This window comes from Lithobates pipiens, unplaced genomic scaffold (assembly GCF_037356315.1).
Source record: "Lithobates pipiens isolate NorthernLeopardFrog02 unplaced genomic scaffold, aLitPip1_a1.2 Scaffold_28, whole genome shotgun sequence".
Classification (NCBI taxonomy): Eukaryota; Metazoa; Chordata; class Amphibia; order Anura; family Ranidae; genus Lithobates; species Lithobates pipiens.
Window position 1 is genome coordinate 36812885 of NW_027507789.1, and position 15093 is coordinate 36827977.

At 43.5% G+C, this 15093-nt stretch overlaps 1 protein-coding gene across 3 annotated transcripts in view; it reads right to left on the bottom strand.

The window, feature by feature from the left end:
• Positions 1–9359: 9359 nt before the first annotated feature.
• The window catches only part of MYBL2 (MYB proto-oncogene like 2), an 82507-nt gene continuing 76773 nt past the window's right edge, over positions 9360–15093 (bottom strand). For all 3 annotated transcript variants that reach the window (XM_077459094.1, XM_077459095.1, XM_077459093.1), the window contains one exon: positions 9360–10269. In XM_077459094.1, the coding sequence (XP_077315220.1) occupies positions 10141–10269 (129 nt within the window). In that variant the 3' untranslated portion in view covers positions 9360–10140. The remainder of the gene's footprint in view (positions 10270–15093) is intronic.

Genomic DNA, 15093 nt, shown 5'->3' on the forward strand with positions numbered 1-15093 from the left:
GACACCTGACACTTTTTTGGGAACCAATAACACCAATACAGTGATCAGTGCTAAAAATATAAAATGTGCACTGTCACTGTACTAATGACACTGGGCTGGGAAGGGGTTAACATCTAAGGTGATCAAGGGGTCAAATGTGTTAGAGTTGTTCTTTTTCATTGCTGCTGTAAGAAGAGAGCCCCGTGTTGGTTTATCTACACAGGGCCCTCTTCAGTAGGCTCTGGAGTCAATCATCGGGTGCCAGTGACCAATCAGCATCCGGCACCCGCTGATTGTTTGCGCTGCAGCTAATCGCAGTGCAGCCGGGGAGACAGGGGTTCTACCTAGCGTGGCACACAGATCACTTACTGGGTACATGATCCTGCACAGAAGAGTTGCCTTGCCATCGTATATCTACTAAATACGGTTGGCCAGTGATTAAAAAGGCAAGAGAGGCGAAGGTCTGCTATAAAGGTTGTTTGCTGAAACATTTGAGGCAGATTATAAGCCTGACTGGCAAAGTCGCACTGTGAGCCGAGCCTAGACGACTTTGAAATAACTTCAGGGAATGCCTGTGTGATCTTCCTGTAATGTCAGATCCAAATCACATCAATATAGATGAGGATCCGACTTGGATGCAACTTCCATTAAAGTCTATGGGCACAAGTCGGATAGAAGTCGCCTGGAAGTAGAACCTTTTCTAAAGTCGGAGCGAATTCAGTAGTGGCAATTAAGACAGCCCTCATTGACTAACATGGGATTTCACATGTCATGCGACTTGGGGTCTCACAAGTCGCAGCAGCGTGAACCAGTGGCGACCCATCCATAAGGGACCCATCCATGCATCCAGTCCCTAATCTACATGCAGGGCACAGACACATGGATTTCAATAGGGTTTTATTTTTTTACCCACTTCACCTCCAGCCTATAGACATACGACACCCACAGATGGGGTCTCCCATCCTGGGTGAGCATCATAGAACGTCATCAGATTCCCGGCCGTCTAGGGGGCATCGCTCGGGACCCGGTGCATGTGCCCGGCGGCCATGATGTCCGCGATTGCCTGGGAACACAGCAGGACCGTGGATCTGTATATTTAAACACACAGATCGACGTTCTGTCAGAGGAGAGGAGACCGATGGTGTGCTCCCAGTACAGAGAAACACCGATCGGTCTCCTCCCCTTGCGAGTTCCCCCCCCCCCCCCAGTTAGAATCACTCCCATAGGGAACATATTAACCCCTGCAGCGCCCCCTGGTGGTAACCCGTTCCCTGCCAGTCACATTTACACAGTAATCAGTGCAATTTTATAGCACCGATCGCTGTGTAAACGTGAATGGTCCCAAAAATGTGTCAAAAGTGTCGACGTGTCCGCCATAATGTCGCAGTCACAGAAAAAAAATGAAAAATAAAAAAAAAATAAAAAAAAAAAAAATCGCAGATCGCCGCCATTACTAGTAAAAAAAAAAAAAAAATGCCATAAATCTATCCCCTATTTTGTAGATGCTATAGCTTTTGCACAAACCAATCAATCGCTAATTGCGATTTTTACCAAAAATATGTAGAAGAAAACATATTGGCCTAAACTTTTTTTTAAATTGGATATTAATTATAGCAAAAAAACTTTTTTTTCCCCCCCAAATTCTTGCTCTTTTTTTTTGTTTATAGCACAAAAAATAAAAACTGCAGAGGTGATCAAATACCACCAAAATAAAGCTCTATTTGTGCGAAAAAAAGGACGTCTATTTTGTTTGGGTGCAATGTCGCACAGCCGTGCAATTGTCAGTTAAAGCGACGCAGTGCCAAATCACAAAAAGTGCTCTGGTAAGGAAGGGGGTAAAATCCTCCGGGGCTGAAGTGGTTAAGCACATGAATAGAGCCTGAGGCTCTAATTGGCTTCAGAAAAGGGTAGGCGCCCAAGCCCACCCACTTGTGTGACATTAGCAAATTAATATTTGCTAATGTATTCCTGTTTCTCCTCCCGGCCAATCAGGAAGCAGCTCCTGAGACCCCATTGGTCATGAGAAGACAGGGGGGGGGGGGGGGGCGGGGGCAAGCCACCGCCAATGGATTCAAACACAGGGGAGAGCCACTCTCCTCCTCCCTGCTCCGTTCATTCTCGGCCAGCAGCAGACACACTTGCTCCTCACATCTTCCCTGTGTGTCTGCTGAGCCATGGTCTGCACATGGCAAGTGAGCCGGTGATGGGGGGGGGGGGGTGTCGGGGAATGTTGCAGGTCCGTCTGCTGCCCCCTGACCAATGGAGTACTAGCCACCACTGGTGTGAGCCGAGCCTTAACTAGCAATTTCAGAAGGAAATCAGCAATGGCAGCCTCTATAATTGTCCGATGACAGCAGTCCTCTGAAAAATACCTTTAGTGGGATACATTACTCTTTCCTGAAGATTTCTATTCTGTCATCACTATGGCATATACCTTAGCCGGAGATGCAGAGATAATTGTGCAGAAATATTCTTTTAATTATAGAAGGATATTCTAGCGGAGTGCGACTCTTCCTGTTCATGTGTCATAAACGGAAATAAACAGTATGGTAGAGATCAGAGTGGAAGAGGGAGCCCTGACGTGATTAATACAACGATAATGATAGAGGATTCCTAAAATTAGAAATCATTATTCATTCACAAGCTGCATCTTTATTTAAATGGCTAGAACTTATGTATACCAAAAATCATCATATTTAGCAACAACCCAATATAGAAGCAGCCAAAATTATTCCAAGAAACAATGCAGCTAATTATGCCGATTTCTTCCAGAATAAAGAATCATAAGAATGATCAAGTGATTGCTGGCAAGTACAAAACACGCCAGACAAAAGAGTCCTATATGTACGCCCTGCATTGTTCTCTGTTATTCTGTTCCAGGCAGGGGCCGGGGACAAGGGGCGGGCGAGAAGGGCGCCTGCCCTGGGTGCAATGGTTTACTGGATGGGGCGCCTTCCTGCTGTTACAAGGCTGACAGCAGTACGGACAGTGGCAGCGATTTTTGACAAGTGACTGACTGCTGTGCATAGGATCCCCAAGTGGGGGAAGGGCAATTCGGCCCCTTGTCCCAGCAATGATTCCAGGCTAGTCACTGCAACTGGCTATTTAGTTTACTGTATCCTATGACCCATCATAACAAGTCTGGAGGAATTCAAAGAGGCGCCTGCTTGTGTGCCAATGTACAGATAGGTGCCCAACTTCAAAAAAAGTTAATTCCACTGTTTTGGTTCTGATGCTGGTATCTTTCACTGAAAGAATATGGGGATGGTGTTCAGATGTGTTTTTTAAAGTATTTCTGGCACATTGTATAATGTGTCCTGCTAACAAATATATATGGCACAGAGTGAAGCGTGGTTTAAGAGCAAAGTCTGGTGTCCTATGATGTATAATTCCTCAAATATTCCTAAGACCCCTTTCACACTGGGGGGCTTTGCAGGCACCTGCAAAGCGCCCTGAAAGAACCGCTGTCTCTCCAGTGTGAATGCCCAGAGGGACAGCAGTGTATACAACGCTCCTACCCATTGAAAACAATAGGGCAGCACCCTGCAGTGGTTTTATCCCTTTCGCAGCTAGTTTTTAACCCTCTTGGCCACTAGTGGGGGGGGGGGGGGGGGGGTGAAATGGGCCAGTTTTAATAAGGCAAACCCCTCTGACTTGCCGCAAATTCCAACGAACGCTGTGAGAAGCTTACAGTGAATTCAGAGTAAATAATTTCAGTACCGAAAAGGAGCCTGTCCAACTCTACAAAACTAAATACAAGACTGGAGTCCAGGTAAAATGTTAGGGTCCAAGAACAGTTAGTGAGGGTTTAGGGTAGTGAATAAAATTCCAGCACCCAAAGCTCTGTTCCAACACCCAATGCCTGATGCCTGCCCCTGAGAGCAAATGTCCAAGTAAAGGGAGGCCACCAACAGAACAAGCATGGGGGACCAAGTAGTGTGTAAATATATAATATATATGAGAATTCTGGCTTTCTGACCTCATGTTTTCACAGATTGCGAATATATGTATATATGCGCGCAATCTGTGAAAACATGAGGTCAGAAAGCCAGAATTCTCATTTCAGACTAGGCTGTGAATTCAATAAGGTATGTTCCATACCCACAGAATGCAAACGCCATCCAAACAACCAAGTTCAGGCATTTTCAGTGAAGATTCCAGTGAATGCCGATTCGTACAAAGACCTTTAGGACAACTGTGCGCTTCTAACCTTATTACAGCCCTTTGCTTTTACAGCGCAACTCCAGCATTGTACACTAAGCCAGGCACAAGCTCATAGTCTGAGTTTGGTGTAGCGCAGGGGTCTCAAACTGGCTGCCCTCCAGCTGTTGAGAAATTACAAGTCTCATGAGGCATTGCAGGGCTGACAGTTACAAGCATGACTCCCACAGTCAGAGGGATGATGGGATTTGTAGTTTTGCAACAGCTGGAGGGCCACCAGCTTGAGGCCCGTAGTGCAATGAGTGGACTACAATGACTTCAACCACCACCCCTCCCCAAGCATTCTCAGGACTTTATCAACGAAGGCTCCCACGGTCCTGACCTATGCTGGAGTTAAAGCAGAGCTTCCCCCAAAAAGGTTCCTGGGTTTTGACAGGTACCCAACTCTCACTTCTGGGTAAGATCACCAAATAGCAATCTTCGACATTTCCAGCCCATTCTCCTCCCCCTCCACCACCTTATGGGATACACACAGATCCCAGAAGACAGTGGGGCCATTTAGAAAGGCTTCACTGCCAGTATCCCTTTCTGATGATGTCGACACCTGCACACAAAGACTATTGACAAATTGGCTTGGGGAGATGTTAGCACAGGATCCCTGGACAGGTAAGTGTCCTTATATTAAACATACCTGCTGACTTATTTATTTTATAGACAGGAGCTCCTCTTTAATCATTACTTAGCTGCCATGATAATCCAGTGACTTTGGCTCTTTCAATCCACTGGTTTGCAACACGTATACAGATTTACAGTACTGCACGTTTACTCAATGCAGAAAGTCTAGCTTCACTAGAAAGGGGCTATGCAGTGGTAACAGGCATGAAGTGTTGTATGTAGTGTGTGCAGAAGCTAGGCATATTGACAGTGCAGAGAGGCAAGGCCAACAATTTCATACATGAGATGAGAGCATAGTGATACAATATTTACCCAGATCTGCCTTGTGATTTTGGACAATTCTAAAATGATAGATACACACACACACACACACACACACATTATATATATATATATATATATATATATACATACACATACACACACACATACACACACATATACATACATATACACATACATACATACATATACATATATATATATATTATACACACACACACATACGTGTGTGTTTCCTAGGTGATGTATAGAAATCAGGTTCCAGGTTTTAATGGCAAAGCTTAAAGCGGAGTTCCACCCTAAAGTGGAACTTCCGCTCATCGGAACCCTCCCCCCCTCCCGTGTCACAGTTGGCACCTTTCAGGGGGGAGGGGGGTGCAGATACTTGTCTAAGACCGGTATTTGCACCCACTTCCGGGCATAGACTCCCACGGGAGTCTATGCCGCTTCCTGCCCCGCCACGCTGTCTGCTGGGACACACACGCTGGGACAGGTCTGTGTCCATTTATTAAAAGCAGCTGTAGTATTTATAGCGGCTGGCTTTTAAGGTTTTTTTCAGTGGACTCCCTCTTAAACCACCTTGCGCCCGCCCTATAGCCGAATGACGGCCGTAGAGCAGGCGCATTAGTCCGGGAGGCCGTCCTAATGTTTACTTCCGCAATGCGCACCGCCGCGGGTGCGCATCGCGGAAGTTCTGTGTTCGCCATCTCCCCCGGGAACAGGCAAACACAGATCGCTGTAAACGGCCAATCACAGCGGCCGTTTACAGCGTGATCGGCGTGTCCAATGGGAGATGATCTCATATGTAAACATATGAGATCATCTCAGCACCGCTCTCCCTCCTAACACAGACAGTGTGAGAGGGGAGAGATGAACGGCTGCAGCGGCAGCCGTTCTGCCTGGAGTTGATAAAAAAAAAAAAAAAAAGTAAAAGTAAAAAACAAAAAGTAAAAAAAAATAAAAATAAATAAAAGTGCCATCCTCCCCCAGCAGTGCCATCCACCCCAGTGCCATCCACCCCAGTGCCACGTATTAGTACCATCTGTCATCAGTGCCACATATCAGTGCCATTTGTCATCAGTGCCACGTGCCATCAATGCCACTTATCAGTGCCATCTGTCATCAGTGTCACGAGTCATCGGTGCCACATATTTGTGCCATCTGTCATCAGTGCCACATATTAGTGCCACGTGTCTTCAGTGCCACGTGTCATTGTCCTGGTGCTTCAAAAGTGTAATAAATAGTCAAGTTAAATGTGTAATTTATGTTCCTAGAACACATGATGGCGCTACCTGCATGTTGGGCCTCTCTATGTGGCCAGGCTGTGAAAAAGTCCCACACATGTGGTATTGTAATACTCAGTAGCAGAATTTTTTGGGGGTGTCATTTGTGGTATACACATGCCGCGTGAGAGAAATAACCTATTACAATGACAATTTTGTGGAGAAAAAAAAAAAGAAAAAATCTTAATTTTGCAAAGAATTGTGGGAAAAAAAATTACAACATCAAAAAGCTCACTATGCCTCTTACTAAATACCTTGGAATGTCTACTTTCCAAAAAGGGGTCATTTGGGGGGTATTTGTACTTTCCTGGTTTGTTCGGGTCACAAGAAGCGAGATAGGCCACCAGTACATCAGATGTGATCAATTTTGTGCGATTTGCACCACAGCTTGTAGACTCTCTAACTTTCACAAAGACCAAATAATATCCACTAATTTGGGTTATTTTTACCAAAGATATGTAGCAGTATAAATTGTGGCCAAAATTTATGAAGAAAAATTAATAATTTGCATAATTCTGTCACAGAAACAAAGAAATATGCGTTTTTTTTCAAAATTTTCGGTCTTTTTTCATTTATAGCGCAAAAAATAAAAACCCCAGAGGTGATCAAATACCACCAAAAGAAAGCTCTATTTTTGGGGGGAAAAAAAAAAGGACAAAAAATTCATTTTGGTAGAATGTTGCATGACTGAGTAATTGTCATTCAAAGTGTGTGAGCACCGAAAGCTGAAAATTGGTCTGGGCAGGAAGGTTGTTTAAGTGCCCAGTAAGCAAGTGGTTAATTGAACAAGCTGAAGTTAGAAGCCAAATTGACTACCATGCAGCACTACACCAGATTCCGAGTGCTCCAGTTTCAGTAAATCCCCCCTATTGGGTAGGTTTTCAGATATGAATGGAACCCTGGAGAGTATTACTGCACAACTGTCCCCCCCGCCACCAGAGTGGTTAGAAATACTCCTTGCCTCTGGGTATGGGGATAAAGGTCACAATTCATCCTCCTAATCACACAGAGTGTCTCATCAACCAACAGTCACATTGACAGTCTGAAAGTGGAAACTTGCACAGGAATGTTGAGGGTCCTTGGTGGCAAAACAGGGCAATGAGGGGGGGGGCACAGTACATGTTAAGATAAAAGGTACCTTACGTCTGCTACAAATTATGTTGATTTCATAAGTACACCTATACAGAGTGCAGGTTTAAAAAGAAAAGGAAAAAAATAAATGTAGGATGCCACAGCTGTCCCAAAGACGCCATTTGAATTACCTGGCTGTCTTTCAGTTGTTGTGAGCCAGACTTTAAAGAAGAACGCCAGACAAAATTTTTATTTTCCCATGCAGTGGGGTGGTGCTCACATTGCATAGGTTAACTGCCCAGTTTGTCCACAAGGAAACGCTACATTTACTCGATCCCTTGCAAAACAGTGCTGCTCCACATCTAGCGGTGGGCTGTTTCTGCCAGTTCTATAGGCGTGATCAGAAACAGTCCGTGCCCAAAACCGAGCGTGGAGGTGGCAGAAGTGGAGGGGACTGGTCTTGCGCTCAAAATATCAGAGGATTAGGCAAGTATATCTCCACTCTCCACACCCTCTAGACCAGGGGTGTCCAACCCGCAGCTCTTTGCCCGGTTCCATGCGGCTCTTACGTTCATATTGTAGCGTTCTGCCAGACGTGCAAGAATGACGAGAAGTAGTCAAATGAACTGTCATTTATTGACAACAGCAGAACTCCATTACTGTTGGCCGTAACCACGCCAAAACAAAAACAGGGCAAACTCGGTCTATACATCAACTCACTCATTCGCCGTGCTCCTCTCACACTCTCTCACCTGCTCCCCCGGCCCCCTCGCTCTCACATTTAGGCAGACGCAGTCACAGACCATGGGAAATCACAGAACTCCAACATAAACATTGTAACACTCAACATTACTGCAGGGTCGCTACAGTATTTTGGTCAAATGCGCATGTGGGCAGTTTTTCAGTAAGAGCAAAATCATTTGAGTAAACCTTTTGCGCTCAAAATGGCAGGGAAAAAAAATGCACAGCAAAACGAAAATATGAAGATGAACACACAACGTTTTTAACAGAGTGGGAGAGTTTATATTTTTTTGTTGAACGTAATGGAAAGCCTTTCTGCCTTATATGTCAGGTGTCCTTGTCGCATTTCAAAGCTTCAAACCTTCAGCGCCACTTCAGCTCACTCCGTGCCAACATCGACCAGGAATTTCCAAAAGTATGTGTGTATGAGGAAGGGATGGGGTGATGTTCATGTGTGCCCATGTGTATGATGTGGCTCTTTGCGGTAACTTGGTAAAAAAAAAGTGGCTCTTGGTCTTTGTCTGGTTGGCCACCCCTGCTCTAGACAAAAAAAACGAGCCATTAATTCTTGCAGTGCAGGCACAGCCACACTACGTGGGAAAATAAGAATTTTGCCCAAAGATTTTCTTCAAACAAGCATGGACCAAGTAAAAAAGACAAAGGAAAGGTCTAGATTGTAAGCTCTAATGAGCAGGGCCCTCTAGTCCCTCCTGTATAGATTTGTATTGTAAGTGTACTGTCTGCCCTCATGTTGTAAAGCGATGTGCAAACTGTTGGCGCTATATAAATCCTCTATAATAATAATAATAGTAACCCCAGTTCAAGGAATTAAAGTATCAAAAAACCAAATGCCAAACAGCCAGGCAACCAGCATTTGCAGGGGCAACAGAAGCAGATTCATCCCAGGTTATCAAGCAATTATAACCCTGATGGGAATTGAGTTGGCAGATAGAAATCTGATAAATCAAATCCTTGGGCTGTAATCAACAGTTGCAAGTCAGAACTTTATAACTGAACCACTAACATTTTATAGACGTTCTTGTTGCCTTGTGAAGTTTTTCAGTTTCAACAAACAAATCAGGTAGTCGTTTTAAACACCCTGATTTATAAAAAGAAAAACAAAAAAAGGAAATAAAAAAAGTCAGGGAACAAACTACACCACACAGGTTACCAATAATTACTTAATTTATCAATTCTTGGTTCGAAGTCAACAAAGTAGCAAGGCAAAACATTGTTCTAGAGGAACCATCTAGAAATCCGACGGTCAAAAAGTTCCATGTCTGTATTTCACTTATTAAAGCCAATAATAAACCGGTTCCTCTCTACATATTCACTTAATAAAGTCAATGATATTCAGATGTCGCCTTAAGAATTCTCACTTATTAAATTAGATTATTCTTCCTTGTAATACTGTGCAGTCGGAAACCTTGATTCACAGCCTCATCTGAAAAGTCGTGTTGGGGTAGAAAGCGCGCTGCTAGCTTGTTTTGAGAGGAGTTTTGCTTGAAGGAATAATAAAAATAGAATTATGTGCATCTAAATGCAATACAAGATAAGCAAATGTCAGGAAGGTATTGCCTCTCACACAAACAGAAAGGATGTGCAATTATCTTACAACTTGAGGTCAAGTTAAAATGTTTATAAAAACTAAAACCAGAGGTGCTTGATATGTGTAGGTCATTTTTACACTTTGTTCCAAGGAGCTAAAACCAGTAAACAAAAATCGGAAAAAAGTCCAAAACGGTCACAAAACAAATACCAAAAAAGGTATGCAACCTGGCCGTAATCCAAGATACTTTTCAACTTTTACGCAATGTCATCTTGCGAATGTACAAGTGCAGTGGAGTCAACTGTAGCAACTGCATGACAACAATCCTGTGGAATTTCTCAGCCTATCTAGAGTAAGGACGGACATTACCTCTAACACATATACTGTTCAATGAAATTATCAAGACAGGATGAGGGTCCGAGAAGCAGCGCTGGGCTTGTAAAGGTTCAGGATTTCTCGTGCTTTTTCCTGCATGAGCAGCTGGTCCTTGGAGCCACCGAAAGCAACGATCTTCCAAGCAGCACTCATCTGGAAGAAAGAGAGAGAACAGGTCACTTGGGAGACGGCAGAGGCAAAATTCACAATGCAGATCCTAAACCAAACCTCAGAGCCATCCAAGACGTCGCAAAGTTAAAGTCCTGCCCAAAGCCAATTATACAATGTACAATTCATTACAGCTACCCAACACCATGTACTTAACCACTTCAGCCCCGGACCATTTTGCTGGCCAAAGACCAAACCACTTTTTGCGATTCAGCCCTGTGTCGCTTTAACTGACAATTGCGCGGTCGTGCGACGTGGCTCCCAAACAAAATTGACGTCCTTTTTTTCCCACAAATAGAGCTTTCTTTTGGTGGTATCCAAATCATCCCTGCGGTTTTTATTTTTTGAGCTATAAACAAAAATAGAGACACAATATTGAAAAAAAAAAAAAGCATTATTTTTTACTTGTTATAATAAATATTCCCCTATATATATATATATATATATATTATATATATATATATATAATTTCCCCTCAGTTTAGGCCGATACATATTCAACATATTTTTGGTAAAAAAATAAAAAAATAAATAATAAAATAAAAAACTAATCGCGATTAGTGATTGGTTTGCGCAAAAGTTATAGCGTTTACAAAATAGGGGATAGTTTTATGGCATTTTTATTAATATATATATTTTTTTTACTAGTGATGACGGCGATCAGCGATTTTTATTGTGACTGCGACATTATGGCGGACACTTCGGACATTTTTGGGACCATTGTCATTTATACAGCAATCACTGCTATACAAATGCAGTGATTCCTGTGTAAATGACACGGGCAGTGAAGGGATTAACCAGTGGGTGGCAGTGTATGGGGTATTCCTAGGGGTGTGTTACTAACTGTTGGGGGCTGGGCTTTCATTTAGTGAACACTAATCTCTGCTCCAACCACATGGAGCAGAGATCAGCGTCATTTATTGCTAGGCAGAACAGGGAGATGCTGTTTACAACGCCCTGTGAGACGATCACGGGTATGCCCGCGGCGATCAAGTCCGCGGGACCCGCGACCGGACTCACGGGGGTCCCGACCAGCACGAGAGCGCACCGCTGGGCGGCATTAAAGACTGGACGTACCTGTACACCAATATGCCTGCCCGTGCCATTCTGCCGACGTACATCGGCGTGCGCTGGTTGGGAACTGGTTAAATATCCCCAAGACCCTTTTTGGGTTAAAACTAGCACCTGTAAAAAGGACGTCCTTCCAGCAGCATCTTTGGAGCTGTGAAGTTGCGGGTCGTTATAACCCTTTTTCGGCTGCTAACAGCCGAAAATCTCTGTAAAGATGACAGTAAAGCGCCGCTAAAAAAAAAATCGGTGCTCTACAGCCGACGCTTGGGTGTGAAAGCTCCTTTACTGGATATTATTAAAAAGGATTCCTTATGTATGACCTCAAACATAGCTTTGGCAAATTTTAAAGACTGCAAAACTTGACTGACCATGCGAATATTATGTATGTATATCGAGATTATATAGACAGAGAGAGATGATAGAGATTTAGCTCCATCTCTCTCCACACACACACACACACACACACACACACACACACACACACACACACACACACACACACACACACACACACACACACACACTTTTGTAAATATTTTATTATATCTTTTCACGTGACAACACTGAAGAAATGACACTTGGCTACAATATAAAGTAGTGAGTGTACAACTTGTATAACAGTGTAAATTTGTTATCCGCCGAGCGTTAGCCTTACTCGTTTCAGCAACGCTTTACGGTCGCTAGTGCTGCGCTTTTTACACCCACTAGCGGCTGAATAACACCTGTGTTTAGCAATTTCAAAACGCTTTTCAGGTGCTTTGGAAGCGCTGCCCATTCATTTCAATAGGCAGGGCGTTTTAGGAGCGCCAAGTTGATAGTTTTAAACCACCGGCCGTTAGCGCTAAACGGATGTTTAAGCAACGCTTTTGCACCGATTTACAGCCGGTAGCGGTACACTTAACCCAGAAAAAAAAAAAAAAAAAGTTAAAAACACCCCTTTTGTGGTGCTTTCAAAGTGCTTTTCAGGCACTTTGAAAGCGCTGCAAATTCATGCCAATGGGCAGGGCGTTTTGGGAGCGATAAAGACCGCACCCCCAACCTGTCCCAAAGATGCTGCTTGCAGGAATGTCCCGCAAGCGCACCACCCATGTCTGAAAAGTCACATTTGCAATGAATGAGAGGAGGTTTTCATGCGCTGAGCAGAGGCTATTTCCAGCGCTAAAGCGCCTGAAAACCACCCCAGTGTGAAAGGGGACCAAAACAGGAGTTTTACTTTTAAAGGAATCTAGACACTGTCCTTGCTTCTCCATCTCATGGCATGAAAATCAAGACTAGCAGCCAGATTATAGCAGTCAGAGTGCATTAAGGTAAAACAAAAAAAAAAAAAACCTGCATTTCATATATAAGGCTGCTTTCACACTGAGGCAGTTTTCAGGTGTTTTAGCGCTAGAAATAGCCTCTAAAAAGCACCTGTGGGATGTTAGAAAAAGTCCTTCAAGCAGCATCTTCGGGGCAGATTGGGAGCGCTGTAAATAGCGCTCTCAAAACGCCCCTGCCCATTGAAATGAATGGGCAGCGCATTGAAAGAGTCGCAAAACTGATTTTTTTTTCAAATTTTTTTTTTTTTTCGTTTACGTTAATCGCAGCAGATCAAACAATTGTATACAATGGATGGCTTCTTTTAAAGGGTTGCTAGCAGTGACCGGTCAATTTGATCACATGGTACAGACTGGGCCAATCACAACCAATCTGTACCATGTAAATAGCTTTGACCAAACACAGCTCATCACAACAAAACAGACTGAAAATCAGTTTCAGTTTCATTCAGTAAAATGCATGGTTCTAGAAATGCGATGATGCGCTGCTATAAGCAAACAATGTGTAAAAAACTCATCACTTCCCCAGAGCAGTACAACGTTACTATGGTAACATATTGCTCTGGTCAGGGTGTTAAAAGAGAGACCGAGAGAGAGAGACAGAGAGAGAGAGAGAGAGAGAGACCGAGAGAGAGAGAGAGAGAGAGAGCTTGTCGGCTCGCGGGCCCAGGCGTCACATGTGGACCTGTGGCTTGTACCCCTAGGTCGCCCAGTGGACAATCATTCCCCAAAAGTTTAACTGCTCAACGGTTTTCTTGCCCGTGCCTTGATGTTATATATGATACCTTGTACCCCCACGTGGGTGAACAGTTGTTTTAGTGTTTGTTTTTTACACTTTACAATAAAAATTATTGTACCAGAAGAACACACCCAATCCTCTCGCCATAATGACAGTAATCACGGCACCCTCTACTGCTAGGACTATAATAATGAGCTGTTAAAGTACGCTGAGTAAAGAGCCCCATTTTTCAGAAATACATTATAGAATGAGTAAACAGCGTGCTGAATCACGATTTGCCGTAAAATATAATGTGGTGCCTTTAACTTGGTTGTACATGTTGAAAATGAGAGGGCATAATTATTTAAATTCCTCTAATTATGAATCTGTGTGGGAGCCATGGGTGGCATAGTAATAGTGAGATGGATGTTGTTTGCTGTGAGAACACCTGCAGTCAATTCTTCTCCAGCTTTATAATCCGTACCGAAATCAGCGTGAACAATTTAACCTTTTTGTAGCCTTTCTTCCACTTAAACTTTTAGATGCATCGACTTTAAAAAAGGCTTCCAAACAGAAGAAAACCTATTGTTAAATGGGTTAGATTCTTCAGCATTGCACTGAGTGGGAGAATGCAGCAATATTATCTTTGCAGGATAATAAGAAAGTTTAAGGAAAAGACACGCTGAAATATACAAATGCCATTGTGTGTCAGACTCCATCTTACCCCTTTTGAAACAAAAGCAATTACCGACTGCATGTCAGGTAGATCTGAACATCGCTATACATGTTCTGTCTTCAGCTCCTATACAAATACTCTTATTCCAAGCATGTACGCTCATTTGAAATGCAGAGTTTTCTTGTTTTTTTGTTTTTTACCAGATGCAAGAACTTGACAGCTGAATATTTTTAAACGTAAACCTGCGACCAGGCTATGGGCATTAAAGTGTTCACATTTTCTTGCAAATAAGCTCTGACCCCAAGCCTGAGGGACCTCTGTAGCTGCAGGCACCGTGGAGCAATTCATTGCAGAATTTAACAGCAGCACTCAAGTGGTCCTTACAGGCATCTCAGTACCCCTGGAAGCAAATAGTCAACAGGAAAAGCCAAAAGCAGTCCAACTGAGTGCAACACAATATTTCTTTTTATCCATCTGTTTCAGGGACAGGGAAATGTGGTTGATAAAAAATAGCTTGGCAGCTCCTCCTCCCCCCCCCCCCCCCCCCCAACTCCTCCAGTTGCTGGGACTTCATTTACACTTCAGCTGTCAACAGGAGAACCCCACTGACAGCTGAACGAGTCATTGGCTGTGAAGGACACGGTAGCCTCGCTCCTTATAAATCAATATCTGCTGGCTTAATTTTTTTATACATTTCAGCTGTCAGTGGGGGAATGCCGCTGACAGATTTAAGAACCAAGCCTGAAAGTATCAGGTATAGGAGCATTTGCACAAGTATCGGTGCAGCCCTAGTTTTAAGATTTTTTTTTTTCTCTGCATTGTCTAGAGAGGATAGTTAGAGTACATGACTAAAGTTGGCCATAGATGATTTGTTTTTCTATGATCAACCAGATAAGTGGGTGGGTTGGGGGGGACTCAACTCGAAAAGGTCAACTAATCTTGAATGGGAACTGCCATATTAGGCCAGTCCATGCTGAACCGGTTGAATTTGGATCCATCTATGGCCAGCTTAACAAATTAAAGCTGAAC